This window comes from Vitis riparia, chromosome 10 (assembly GCF_004353265.1).
Source record: "Vitis riparia cultivar Riparia Gloire de Montpellier isolate 1030 chromosome 10, EGFV_Vit.rip_1.0, whole genome shotgun sequence".
NCBI lineage: Eukaryota > Viridiplantae > Streptophyta > Magnoliopsida > Vitales > Vitaceae > Vitis > Vitis riparia.
In genome coordinates this window covers 21566497-21581390 of record NC_048440.1, presented here as the reverse complement: position 1 = coordinate 21581390, position 14894 = coordinate 21566497, and the positions used below count along the sequence as shown (strand labels likewise).

The following is a 14894-nucleotide window of genomic DNA, read 5'->3' as shown; positions in this document are numbered from 1 at the left end:
AATGTTTTAAAAAAAACACAGCTTCGACAAGAATTCGACCCAATATAATCCCGTGCTTTAATTTTATATTAAAATATTAAAATATCAATTTAAAAATATATATATATTTTATATTTCTTAAATTATTTTATAGGATGCTTTAATCATTTCACTCCTACAATCGATTTATGAGATCGTAATTTTCCCTCTTCTCTTTTTCTTGTTTTGAAATTTACGTAAGCTTAAATGTCTTCCATATCACCCTTTTTCATTAAAGAAGGAAGACTTGTTTCCTAATTGTCCACATACATGGTTATCAATGGTCCATATTAAAGGCCATGGTGCACATGGGTGCATTCGTGTCCATGATTTTTATTTTTGGGTGTGTCTGTGGATTCAATGTTGGCATCGATGGACCGACACACCAATAACCAAAAATAAAAAATAAAATAATAAAATAAAAATAAAAAAACCATGGCCCCCAGCCACTTGTAAAACCAACATATCTATAAAAAGGGCAGTGGAGATCCTACTCTGGGGCGAAGGAGGGTCTCCGAGTACTTAATCACAATTAGTTGTAGTCAAGGGGGCCCATTTCGGAAATCCGTTGAAAAATGTTTTTTTTTATAATTAATTAATTAACTGTGTCGTTTTCGAAAGTTTCATACAAGGAAGGTGGTGATATTTTGTTTTTATTAAGAAAATGACTGTTTTAAGTTGGCGTATTATGGAATCGGTTTGTTTAATTGATGGAATTAAAATAAAATGTGTTTTTCATCACACCATCGTTATCATAATTGACCATGTCGTCTTAGGACAATCATCTGATGGTGATAATTTCACTTTTGGAGAGAAAGGTGGTGGGAAAATGTTGACCAATGAGATTCAAATGATATGTAGCTTTTCGAAGTGTTGACTCTGGGAATTTGTGGGGGGATATATATTTTATAATATGCTTATTATTTTAAAATTATTAAAATTAGAAATTAATTCTCTTTTTTGTTGTCAATTAATTCTAATATCCTAGTCAAATGCCTCTTCACTTCAAAATTAATTTTTAAAAAAATTTATAATAAAGAATAATTTTTTAATTTTCACATCAAGTTTATTTTATAAAATTAGGTCATGTTTGGAAATGATTTTATAATATCGATAATAAATTTTGAATGTTTTTAGTTGCTTTTTTTTTTTTAAAGTGTTGACAATATTATGAAAACTTGTACTATTGTGTATAAATGCATAATATTGAAAAATGTAAGAAGATTATTTTTTTACACTCTGGTGTCTTAAAAGTTATTTTTTAAAAAAATATTTTATTTATGAAAATATTTCCAAACAGACCTTTAACTTTTCATGTATATTTCACCGAAATTATGGAGTTAATGATAATTAGGGTAGATTATTAACCATAAACCCATATCAATTATCTTAAAATGTAGGGTGGCCATGTGAATTTATTGAAAGGGAGTGAGAAGGTAGAATTGGGTTTAAGTAGGGTTTTGTGGGTACAAATGAAGATTTATGGACATCTACCGCACTAGCTTCCTTTCAAAGACCCCACTTCCTCCATAATGCACACATCAACTCTTGTACGCAAGGGCTATACGTAGCATTCACACTCTTTATCTCTAGGCTCAAGATTTTTTTCATTTATTTATTTATTTATTATGTTACAAACTTATACAATTGATTGTTCTTTACAATCCTTGTTTTTTTTTTATTTATTTGTGAAGCCATGAAAAATGGAAAGAGAAAAAAAATCAATAATAATTTTAGATAGAAAATTAGAATTATGAGAGAATTTTAAAATCAAATCCTAAAATAATTTTTTTAAAATTTTTTTATTTTCTAGTCCTTCCGTCATGTAATTAAATCATCCATTGTGTTAGAAATTAAGCTTTGACATTGGTTGCGTGTAAATCATCAAATATATGATGAGAGTGTTAACCTAATCATATATAAATATAAATAAAATAAAAAATAAGTAATTTTTAAGGTAGTTGAACTATCAATGTTATCTCCATGTTCACGCGAGTGCACCAACATTAAAAAATGTATTAATTAAACAAAAGGGAAAAATTACATAGTGGTGATTCTCCTACTTATTTCTTAATTGTAGTCACACTCTAATTTTTTTTTTTTTAAAATAAAAACCTAAATCATAAAGGGATTAAATTATAATAGGGGTGAATTGGTCATTAAGATACGTACAAAAAACCTATGTGAAATGCAACAAGATTAATCAAAATTCACAATCCAATACAAAGTTTGACTCATTTTTTCTTCACAGTAATCACATGTAAAAAAAAATTTATCCCATTACATATTGCGATAGTTATTGAAAAACTATAATCCAAATATATTTAGATTTTGGTGTTACAAAATGTTTTGTCGTGAATTGTTTCTTAAATAATTTCTCCTGAAAATAAATAATAAAATTTAACAATAATATCATAATTGAATAAAAATAAAGTTCTCATATCCACATATTTTAAAAATTTATTGAAAAATATGATTTTCAATCCATTGAATGGCTTCGTCAGCTATGACCCATTAACATACCCTAACCACATGTCTCCTTGTTCACTTAGACCACCATCACCCTCATCCTCCCCATCACCATCTTTGTCAGAGTATCATTATCACAACACCTTCACCTCTACTATCCTCAAATGGGAATCCCTCTTTACAAAGTTGGAGTCCAAATTTGCCTAGGCCCAAAAACAAGCCCATTCCTTCTTGGGCTGGGTTTAGGAAACCACACAAGCCCAAGCTCTCTCATCCGAATTGTGAGTCCCACCACAATACCGCATCGGTGTCTACCAAAAAGCATGATCCCATCGCTTTGTATCTGGCCTCATTTATTTGTACTTTGATTCTATATATTTATACTCTCATCCAACGGCTTCAATCTGATGATACACTTTCAACGACTGAGATTATAAGTTCGGTCGGTACTGAATCGATACCCTAGAACTTTCCGATTTAACATGATGGCCCGTCCTCTGAAGGACGGGTGTGATGAGGGCTTGTTGGGTCTAGGACAAAATGTGTGACGTGGCAAGGTGCCATGGTTGGGCTTTGGCCCATGAACAAGGCAAGTGGGGCTTGGAGAAGTTGACTCCCTTTTTACATCATCCAAATCCACCACAGCGGACAGAGACAACTCAAACCTAACTTGCGAAGGACGGCATGCAAATGGGTCTCAAATTATTTGGTTCTCAGCTGAGCGTTGGGGGGAGTAATTTCAAGAATTTTATTTTATTTTTAAAAAAAACCACTTCCGTCCATATTATGGACTGAAAAACCAAAAGTTTTAATTTCAAATTTTCTAATTAAATTGAATTAATATTAAGAATATGTTTGAGATTGCTTTTAAAAATGCTTTTGGAGAAAAAATTCAATCCTTTGACAAGGTTTTGAAAATTGTTTTTAAAATATTTAAAAACATTTATAGTGATTTTTGAAAAAACATATGATTAAATGATTCTTTCAAAAATATTTTACTTTTTAAAAACACTTTAAATAAAAAGCGTATTAAATAAAAACATTTCAAAAATCACTCTAAAGAGTATGTTTTGTCATGTTTTTAAAAAACACTTCTTAAAAAAATAATATATTTGACAAGACTCAAAAAATAGTTTTAAAAAATTTTAAAAAATCATATATATTATTTTATGAAAAAACATTTGATCGATGATTCTTATCAAAACACTTTTATAGATAATATTTTTATTAAAAATGCTTTAATAAATGAAAACACAATCCGTCAAATACATCTTTAAAGTGTCGATTCTCTTTAAAGGTATTTTTGAATCAAATGCTTCTTTAATAAATGCTATACGTGATTATTCAATCATTTTCTTAATAAATTGATTCTTAAATTTTATCAGATTGATTTTTTTTTTATTTAAAAAAAAACACTTTTACGTCAAAAATACATTCCAAAAGCACGGGGAAATGGATTCTAAGATTAGGAGAGTATGCTCTTTCCATTTGATAAGGAAAAAAAATGGTGCATGATTCTTTGTTCCCGGAATGAAATGCTGCACCCCATTTCACTCAAGAAATATGAAGTTTGATGCCTTGATTCTAGAATGGAATCAATATTTTCCAAATAGCCGTAGAATAAGTCATCACTAAAGTGACTTTTTTATGCCTTAATGGTTTCTAGGCATGTTCTTGAGTTCATATTTTAATTAAATTAAGAAGAATTGAATTTGGACCCACCCACCATAAGATCTTTGTAGGACAAAGCCCTGCGATATGCATGGGGCCATTGGAGATTGCGGTGAACATAATCCATAAGCCCAGTCCACTATATGTAGAGTTGGCCATTATTCTATTATATTATATACTTCTTCTTCCTTCTAATATCATTGAATTGTTGTTATTATTATTATTATAAAAAAATTAAAATAAATATTTTTCACATTCAATCACTAATTACTATAAGTGTTATGTATATGTTTATTTATTTTTTTGTCTATTTATTTTATAACTAATCTAACATTTTATTTATAGATAAAAAATATACATGGTTCTTGAAAAATACTAAGTGCACTATAAAAAAACTATAAAAAAATAAAATATAATAAAAATTAACTTAAATTTTATATATTTTTAAATTATTTAATCTTACTGTAATAAAAAGAAATAAGTAAAATGAGTTTGAAGAAATGTACAAAAATATTTTATTAAATTTAAAGTTTTTATTTTTTTACTTTTTCTTTATTTTATTTCCTTTCAATTTTCCCTCGAATATTCCAAAAACTAAACATAGTCTTAATGAAATTTAAATTAGATATAAGAGAAAGAAAATAGAGAGAAAAGTAGAGAGAAAAAAATTTTAAGTTAATAAATTATTTATATATATTACTTAAAATATATTTAACTTATTTGAACTCTATGATATAGAAATTAAATAATTTGAAAGTGCATAAGTTTCTAAAATAATTTTGATTATATTTTATTCTCTTTAATATTTTATATAAAAAACCAAATATGTAAAAATCATTTTTCATATTCTTAGCATTTTTTTGGGATTGAACATAACCTTAAGATTTAAATGAAGTGTTAATACATATTAGATGACATTTTCAAAAACTGTTATCAAAAATTAATTTTTTCAAGACAATGTTTTATTGTTTTTAGAAGTAAAATTTTATTTAAAAAGCTCAATCATGAGCAATGGTTTTATTTGTTGTGTTTATATTTCCTTAGTGGGCCTTTTTATTTAACAAATTTATTGTTTTCTTAATTAAAATTTTCAATTTATTAAAAAAAGAAAAAGAAAAATATTATCATTAAAGAATCAAAGTTATTCCATTAAACAACTTAAGAACATGCACTATCACTATTTTCAATTAGATGGTGTGAGTGATGTCCACTTGTTGATTCATTCTTAGAAAGTTAAATAAAATTAAATAGTATCTACTAAAATAAATAAATAATAAAAAATTCATAAGATGGAGGCATATCCAGATATCCAAAAGTGCTTAATCTATTGCTGAACTTTTTGCTACTGTGGCCACTTAGCATTAAATGATGAAAAAAAAAAGCTACGAGAGTTGGATTCGATTGAAGGAGAAAAAAAAATCTCTTTTTCTCTCAGCCTTCTACTTTCAAGCCAAGCAATCACGAGACACCCCTGAAATCTCTGCTTTGAATTCATCTTTCTACTGCTAAACAACCTAATCCTCTCACCATATTTGAAAAAAGCCGTGAAAATCTGCACTCTCCTCTCGCTTTCGGGGGGAAAAAGGGAGGAAAATTTTTTTTCATTTTCATGATTTTTTTTTTTTCATTTTTTTTCATTTTCTGTTCATTTCATTGCAATTCTTGGAGTTCATGAAACCCGATAGATTAGTCTGTGTGTGAATTTTTTTCTCTCTTGTTTTTTCATGGTTATGGTTTTGAAAATCCATGCAAAACGGCGTCGTTTTCTGGGTTGTCATCTAGAAATGGAGAGGTGTTGGGAGGTTTATCTGTGGGTGGATTTTGATTGGGTGTGCTTGGTTTTGTGATTGTTTGGATTGATTCATGAAAACCCATCTCCCTTTTCCATTTTTCTTCAGAACCCATGTTTTTGAATCAGTTCATGCACTTTCTGAAATCAATTCACACATTCAGAAGAAGAACTCCTCTTGACGGTTCGTTTTGATCTTTTTGTTTTGTTTTGTTTTGTTTTCAATAATAGAATATCATCCTTTCTCTTCTACAAGGCGTTTGAGGGCAGAGGACTTCTCAAGGTAGAGAAGTCCAATTCAGGAGCAGAGCTTCAATGGCGACCTCGTTTTTCCACCGTTTTCGCCTTCGAAAACCGAAGAGCAAACCGCAACCATTCCCTTCCACGTCGAAAACCAAGTCGAATTCTGATATGGACATCATGGAGAGGAGGAGATTTGACAGCTTGGAATCATGGTCCATGATACTGGATTCTGAAAATTTGGACAACTGGGAGGTTTCAAAGGACGATCAGGAGGAATGGACTGCTGATCTTTCCCAGCTCTTCATCGGAAACAAGTTCGCTTCCGGGGCGCACAGTAGAATTTACAGAGGAATTTACAAGCAGAGAGCAGTTGCCGTGAAAATGGTGAGGATTCCAAACCAAAATGAGGAGACCAGAGCTTTGCTTGAACAGCAATTCAAGTCTGAAGTCGCCTTGCTTTCTCGCCTTTTTCATCCCAATATAGTTCAGGTAATTCCAAACTTGTTCCCAATCCCATACAAGACTTCGTTCCAATTCAAGCATTTTCGGGTTTTATCTTCTTGTATATTTGTTTTCCTCTGCTTTTCGAATTCATTCTTTCAATTATCCCTTCTGGTTCCTTGTTATATCCCTTTTCTCTAAGTACATAGGTGGAAAAACTATTTTAAGGATTGAACATATAGATCAGAGTCTTGTGTTTCTAAATTGGTTAGTCGGCTTCTTTGCAGTTCATTGCAGCCTGTCAAAAGCCCCCTGTCTACTGTATAATAACAGAATACATGTCACAAGGGACTCTTAGGATGTATCTCAACAAGAAAGAGCCATACTCACTTTCAACAGAAACAATACTGAGGTTAGCCCTTGACATATCCCGGGGAATGGAGTACCTTCATTCACAAGGGGTGATCCATAGAGACCTCAAGTCAAATAACTTGCTTCTCAATGATGAAATGAGGGTTAAGGTGGCTGATTTTGGTACATCTTGTTTGGAAACACAATGTCGGGAAACGAAAGGAAACACGGGGACTTACCGGTGGATGGCCCCTGAGATGATCAAGGAGAAGCCCTGCACTAGAAAAGTTGATGTGTATAGTTTTGGGATTGTGCTGTGGGAGCTCACTACAGCTCTGCTCCCATTTCAAGGAATGACCCCTGTGCAGGCTGCATTTGCTGTCTCTGAGAAGGTCAGTAGAATTTTGCTTTCACAATCCAAATTCTTTCTTCTTTTTTTTCCTTTTTTTGTTGAAGCATGTGAATTCTTCTTAGTTTTAATAGTTCCATACATGAAAATCTTCTTAACTTTAGGATAGATCATGGAATGCCATTCAGAAAAAAGAGGATTTGGGAAAATTTGTAGATCTTTGTTCACAGAAAGTTCTGGAAAAAGTGGTACTATAGAGAAGTAGAATCATGAACATTGTCAATTTACCAATCCTATAGAAAAGGAAATCTGGCCTTATTAATGTTCTTTCCTATGATTAGAGAAGAGTAACTGTCAAAGTTTAGGCCTATTCGTGTTTTGTTCAACATCATAGGAGAAATACTATCAACAGATGTCCTACACTTGTAGGTGATGTATCAGGAAGTTTCTTGTGTCATCTACAGATCCTTTCCATGTGGGTTCAACTTAATTGTTTTTGTATCTTCTGCACGATGGATTGCCAATTTTGTCTGCTGACTATCATTTTGTTTGGATGGTCATTTGGTACTTGGCCAGGGAAACTTCCCGAAATGGGAAGGCAGACTCTCACTGCAGAATCCTACATTTCCTCGGGTCATTTTCTTTCCTGTTGTAAAGAAAATGGGGCCACCATGGATGGACAAACCCTAATCAATATTTACTCATGTTATTGATTATATCCATAGAGACTCAAGAGTTTCTGCTATGGATATTACTGGGTTTAAAAGCATTCGAGCACATTACCTTATACCAAATCTCCAATCTATGAAAGATTTGGTTTGATTCAGAAAATTCACAGTAAAGAAGTTCCACTAAGAACATAACTCAGCACACCCCACAACACGGGCACAACGACAAAAAAAATTAAAGAAAAAATACATTTGGTATCAGATTCTGCACCTGGTTCATGGCTGAGGGGGGGTTTGGGAGTTTAGCATTTATAGGGCTCTTCCATCCCAGTTGGTCAGTAGTGGGCATCAAGGTATGGGAATAGCATCACAAGAAAGAAAGGGATATGCAGGGTGTCTGATGTGTGGATTTGATATATTTCTTATTCCTCAAATGAGCCCCCCTTGTTCAATTTTCGTGTTTTTCTTTGTCTAATTCCCATGATTTAGTCCTGAACATGGGGCATGATTCCCTTTTGGCTCTTTCCATTATGCAGAATGCTCGGCCACCATTGCCTGCTAGTTGCCAGCCAGCACTTGCACACCTCATAAAGCGCTGCTGGGCGGCCAACCCCTCAAAGCGGCCTGATTTCAGCTCCATTGTTTCCGCCTTGGAGAAGTACGACGAGTGTGTCAAGGAGGGCCTCCCCCCTCACTTCCCACTCAGGACTAGTGAACCGCAACGCCATTCTTGAACGCTTGAAAGGCTGTGTCGCCATGAGCTCATCAATACCTGTACATGCCTGATCCCAATGGAAGGTATGCATCATCCCCTAATCCTTCAGGCCACATTGTAATCTGTCCATACTTGTTCTCCTCAACCATCTAATGTAACCGTACCCCAGGAATCTAAGACTGGTGGCATTTCAATACGGTACAGCAGATGAATCCATAAATCCCCTAAAGCTAATCCTAACTGTTTGATATTTGGTAGAAACTGTGATGCATGTAAAGAAAGTTCTTACAGATTGCTATATGCCATAGCAGACCATGTTGATGAATTCCTCATTGTAGTTGTCCTAATGTATAAACAGATAAGCCGATAAACCCCATGTTCCTAATGTTCTATTGATTCAGTAAAGGATGTGTTATTTTAGACTTAATCAAAGTCATGGTCATGTGGAGGTTTTCTAAGCGGCTGGGAGGAAGATTTCATAGTTCAATAATAGTGATAGTAATATCTCACATCACATTAAATAACGAAAAGAATTTTTGAGTTTATATGTATGAACTCCTTTTAACTTTATAGACACGTTTTAAAGTAATGAAAACTCATTGGGTTCAAAATAGATAATATTTACATGATAGTGAACAGGTTATTACAAATAGTACTAGTCAATATCTAAATTCGAGTGTTTCAAATAGTATCAGAGTTAATCCTTACAATGGGTATTTGTCTGTTTGGCTCATAGTCACGAGTTAGCGGATAGGGCTCCTCTTAACTTTATAAACATATTTTAAAGGTTCGAGGGTCTATTGACCCACAAAGTGAATAACATTCATAAGATTTGGAACGGGTCGTTACACGATGAAAGAGTAAAATAAGGAGCAATTTGATCAAGTCTTCACCAAATTATGCTTCTATTAGTCAAGCTTGATAATGGCTCTTGCTTTTCAAACTTTCAACACCAGTTTTGTGGGGTTTGGTATGCTTTTGAGCAATGCCCAGATCATTTTTTTTGTTAGGAAAAGGGCCTTTTTATGTAGTTATCACACACTGTTCAAAGTTGGAAAACCATTCAACTAGCAGTGGAGAAGAAGCCAAAATGATTAGGACATTCTGCATTTGGTGGAAGTCTAGTTAAACATCATTCTTGGACTTACTCCTGATTAGTCTTTTTTTCAAACTTTCATGGATTTGACACATTATATTTTTTACTCTTTTGGAAAAATCTTTTTATTAAAATCAGGATTAGGATGCTTTACTTTTTATTACAAAATAAAAAAATAAAAACATAAAAATAAGACTTTTTTTCCCCATAAATTTGTTATCTGTTTTTAAAAATAAAATAAAAAATTTACACAAAAATATAAATTTATCACTTGTTCTTAAAAATTGCTTTTAAAAATTTTTAAATTTTCCAGCTCATAATTTTTTTTAATACCCCAATTTTTTTAATAAGCTTTTAACATTTTCAATGTAAGTCTCTCAATACTAAAAAAAGAAAAAAAAGAAAAAAAAGGGGATTTCCTTGAAACTACAAAAAGGGTTAAAAATTTGAGGAGAGTGATCAACACTGCACTTCTTGAAAAAAAGAAAAAAAGAAAAAAAAAAGGGGATTTCCTTGAAACTACAAAAAGGGTTAAAAATTTGAGGAGAGTGATCAACACTGCACTTCTTGACTAATGACCCATTCCAAGTCTCCAACCATAAAAAATAAATTATCCATTATTAGGGTATGTTTAGAAAAGCTGATTCAAAACTGTTGACTCCCCACATCCCTAAACCTTTGGGCATTGACATAAAAAAATTTATGATCACCAAGCCTCCATGACCCAGACAGAATCAAAGATTGAAATGGGAGCAAAAGACTAAGAAAAAAGTGTGTTTTGGTGCACACTTTAAAAAAAAAAAAAAACAAATTAATTCATTCGATTCAAAATAATTAAAATTTCAGACATTTTAGAGGATTTATTTTCTTCAAAAATATGAAAAAAAGAAAAAAGAAAAAAAAGAAGATGGGTGTATGGTGGTACAGAGAAGCATGGTATTATTATCATTGAATATTGAATTGAGGTTACAGAGACTTGAGCCCACTGTCCATTTGTCCCCTTTGCCTATCTTTCTTTATAAATGACCAAACAGAAAGTAGGCAGACGAGATGCGCATTTCTAAGATACCCCCACTTCATTTTTCTTATAAAATAGAGTGGCAAGGGATAAAGTCTAAAGACTAGAGTCCAAAAAATTATTGCAAGAAAAAAATTCTTTTCCTTTTTTTCTTTTTGACTAAATTACCCATTCATATAGTGTATTAAGGATAATAACCTAAACTTGATGGAAGGGAAACTACCAATTTGAAGGGCATTTTGTTTGGGAAAATTGAGGAGTAGACTCCAAAAATATTAATGCAAGGCTCCCACTTGTTTTTGGAGTTGAATGAGAGACAAAAGACAACCATTGTATTAAATGTGTAATAAAAAGGATGAGCATGTCATGAGACAAAAGTTGAAGGCATTTGCAAAGACAAAATAGTGGGTGAAGGCAATAAAGAAAGGCACTATATAATATGTACTTTGATTTATCAACTTCTCATGGCATGCCCAAAAGCCAACTCAAAAGAGTTGTGACATGGGGTTCTATTGGCTTTAAATTGAATCCTTGGTTGAGTTCAATGTCACTACTTTTTAAAGCCTTTGTTTAATTGTGTTATGGGATGGCATGCAAACCTTTCTTCCCATCCTAAATTTGAGGATGGTACAAGGATAAAATAATGGATTAAAGAATGAAATAAATAAATAAATAAGTGAAGAAAAAATAATAAAAATAGCTTAAAAGGCATAAAAAAAAATTAATATGGAGTAGTATAAACCATGTCTTTACCCTAGATTATTTAATTACTAAAAAATCTCAGAATTTGTTGATTTTTTATTTATTTATCATTTTCTAACCAAAAAACAAAAAATTTCAAATTCTTTCTTTCTCTCATAATTCAAATATTGGGAAATTTTTGCACAAAAAATGGAGCCAGCTCATAATGTATAAAAACAATATTACTTCTCATATTAAAATTTGATTCTCATATTTTATAAAGTTAGATTCCAAAAATAAGATATTTTCCGAATGGTCCCATTAAAACATAAATTTCCCTTCAATATTTCACCATGTGGTTTAAAAACAAATATTTGCTTTTAAAAATAAAAAATTGTTTCAAAATTTTTTGAACACACCATTATTCTCTAAAAATAAATAATTTTTAAGAGTTATTTTTATCGGTTTTTAAAAATAAAAGACAAAAATGGACATGCTTCACCATGTTTTCTAAACTTGTTTTTAAAAATTATTTTTGAGTTAAAGAATAAAAAATAATTATTAAAAACAAATTTTAAAAAACATAATCAATCGAGTAAGATACCAAAAATAGTACAAATTTGCAATATAAATAAGATGTAACATTAAAAAAACTACTCTTTTAAAAAAAAACAAAAAACCATAATCACTCTTTTTTCATAATTTTGGTCTTTTTTTGTTAATAAAATGAAACCATTTATCTCCATTAAAATGGACCGACCCAATTATATTCCATGATGGGTTTTCAATTTTCTTTTATCCACAACATGAAAAGAAAAAAAACGGAAAAAAAAAGGTGAGAATCAATATTAAGAGGTCTGTGAGGGGCAATTCGGTCATTCTAAAATTCCAATGTAAAATATCAGTTTAAAGAGGGGTAAAATGGACATAAAAATGGCCTAGGAGTTTGAGAACAAGGATTTAGTGGTGGCTTTTTTGCCCCCTTTGCTTTAATCGAAGCCTACTTTTGCCGACCTCGTCAATGGCGACACCTACCTTTCAGGTTTTTTCTACTCTGACCATTCTACCCTGTACAATTACGAGGTGTATTATTCCCTTAAATGAACCCTCCTGGGGTACATTGGTATATCGCCATTTGTTCGTTCCTGTTTCTTAATCTCCGGCGGAGGTGGAATGGTAGTGAGTCGAGTGACCCTCTGTACGACGTCGTTTTGGAAATGAATGTGGAGTCATACGAAGCCGTTTTCGATGGCCTTGTCTCCAGAAAACATGGTAGGAGGAAAATCACAGAGAGAAGCACCGTCTGATGAAGGGATATGATCGGTGAAACTGGTAAGAAAATTCATTAGGAAAAGGGAACCCAAAATTGATTACCCAGCTATTCATCATTCCTTTGAATATATACAGAGAGCTTTAACATAGAAAGCAGACATGGATATTGGAGAAACAAAGTCCTGATGAAGATCAAAACTAACCCCTTTTTTTTTACATCGTAATCGGGTTATTCAAAAAAACCAGAATAAAAGGAAGTTTTTTTAGAAGAAGAAAACTGAAACCCACCTTTCCTCCAACTTATTGGGTCCAGACACCCCAAATCCTCTCTCCAAGAAAACTCACAAACTTTCTCACTGATCCCTTCTCTGACCCTTCTTCTCCATCATCACCACAACCCTCATAATCGTCGCCGCCGCCGTTTCCACTAGTTTCCGCCACCGATTCTGGCTGACCCAGCTCGTCCTTCCCCGAACTCAGCTTGGACTGTTTCAACTCATCTGACCCAGTACACCCTTTTCTCCTCCTTTCTTTCCTGCTCTTTGGGTTCTTACTCTGCACCAACCCATCTTCGACCGCGTCGATGATTTCGTGTATGAGCTGACGATTCGGCGACGAGTCCCACTTCACCCAGTAACTCGTATAGCATCTGAAACAGTTGCAGTTGAACAGGGGCGGATGGTCCCCACTCTTCTGGGTGGTGGTCTTCCTGTTGCCGCTAGTATAAGTGCCGGAGCACGACAGAAGGTACGCCAGAACCTCCCGGTCCTCCGGCGAGAGAGCGGCCGCGAGGGTGAGGATAGCAGAAGGAAGAAAAGCGAGGTGCTGGTCGGAGATGACCGGCGGCGGCGAAGGGTGAACAGTGCCTTTGCGATAAAGCTTCTTCATGGGTGTAGGTGGGTTCAAGCTCTAAAGGGTCCCTGAGTGAGGCTTTATTCTGGGTATTGAAAATGGTGACGAGTGTGAGGAACCTCGAGGGGCGTTCCTGTGCGACGCGGGTGCAGGGTTGTGATTGGTAGGTGCGTCGCAGTGGCTGCTGTGATGTGATGGGACCTACACGACCGGTCTCCATCTTCGCCAGTTAGGGATTTCAGGCCCCATGGGCTTCCCATATCTGGGCTGGGCTGGCCTTAGTGCTCCATGTGTCAATCCCGGGATCGGTCACTTACTTTTTCTTTTTGGCTTTAATTATTTGCAAAATCAACTATAAAGGGGCTTGTAAAAGAAAGTATGAACATTGAATTGGAATAAAAGATTTTCTTCTTCTGACCCCATGGTTTTCAGTACTTCTTGGAATTAATATCCTTCGATATCCTAACCTTTTGACATTTTCTTCGAAAAACCCAATAAATTCTAAGAAAGATTCACCCCCTTTTGTTACATAAACTTGATCCTCCATGCACACTCTGATCTACTGTACTTGAATCTTATACAAGTTGGGACTCCTTTGTCAAGTAGACTGATCATTTTCCCAAGAAAAAAGAGGCATGGGAGAAAAGGGGAACAGAGATTGGACACCATGGTCAAATTCAGATCAAGTCACTTGCAGAAAAGTGAATGCAGGTCTGTAGAAACCAGAGTGTTATACCCAAGACTTTAAGCTGGGAGCAAAGCATATTTCAGTTGACTGAAAGTAGAAGCAAAAGCAATGGACCCATCTGGAAAATAAAAGCTAAAACCTAAAAGAATACGGAACTCCATTTTCATGTGCGGAAGTGCCATGGAAATTACTCTTCAATTTCTTACACAGGCCATTCGGGTGCTTACCGCGAGGCTTGTCCCTTGTTTCAGATTTTCCATTGAACATTTCAACCCATGGACTATTTCCCTGCTTTCGTGGTCCCTTTCCTCTCCATCTGCGAATTTTCCCAGTCAGTCAAGTCTGAAAACACTGTCTCACACATGTTCATATCACAAGATCAGAGGTTGGTGGTAAACCAATGGCTTGCATTTGGGTCATTCTTTTGTGACCCACAGCTGGGTCCATTATGTCAATATCACGAGGAGAAAGAATCCAAAAGAAAGCTCGGAGACCCCACTATATTAGTAAATTATAATGCACTAAATTTTCCTATGTTGACTTGACCCTGCTAAATTTTTGAGGTTTCGGGTA

The 14894-nt window shown here is 33.8% G+C and overlaps 2 protein-coding genes across 2 annotated transcripts; one reads left to right on the top strand and one right to left on the bottom strand.

The window, feature by feature from the left end:
• Positions 1-5606: 5606 nt before the first annotated feature.
• Positions 5607-9141, top strand: LOC117923448 (serine/threonine/tyrosine-protein kinase HT1-like). The gene is given in 5 exon segments (XM_034841736.1): positions 5607-6131; positions 6204-6679; positions 6919-7374; positions 8536-8685; positions 8687-9141. Coding segments are annotated over 4 exon segments (1122 nt in total). The 5' UTR covers positions 5607-6131; positions 6204-6262; the 3' UTR covers positions 8786-9141.
• Positions 9142-12839: 3698 nt separating this feature from the next.
• LOC117924215 lies at positions 12840-13709 on the bottom strand. The gene has a single exon (XM_034842802.1). It carries the CDS (start codon positions 13667-13669, stop codon positions 13082-13084), a length of 588 nt encoding a protein of 195 aa, XP_034698693.1. The 5' UTR covers positions 13670-13709; the 3' UTR covers positions 12840-13081.
• Positions 13710-14894: the final 1185 nt, after the last annotated feature.

Coding starts and splice junctions, on each gene's coding strand:
- LOC117924215 (XM_034842802.1), bottom strand. CDS start 13,669: ATGAAGAAGCTTTATCGCAAAGGCACTGTTCACCCTTCGCCGCCGCCG.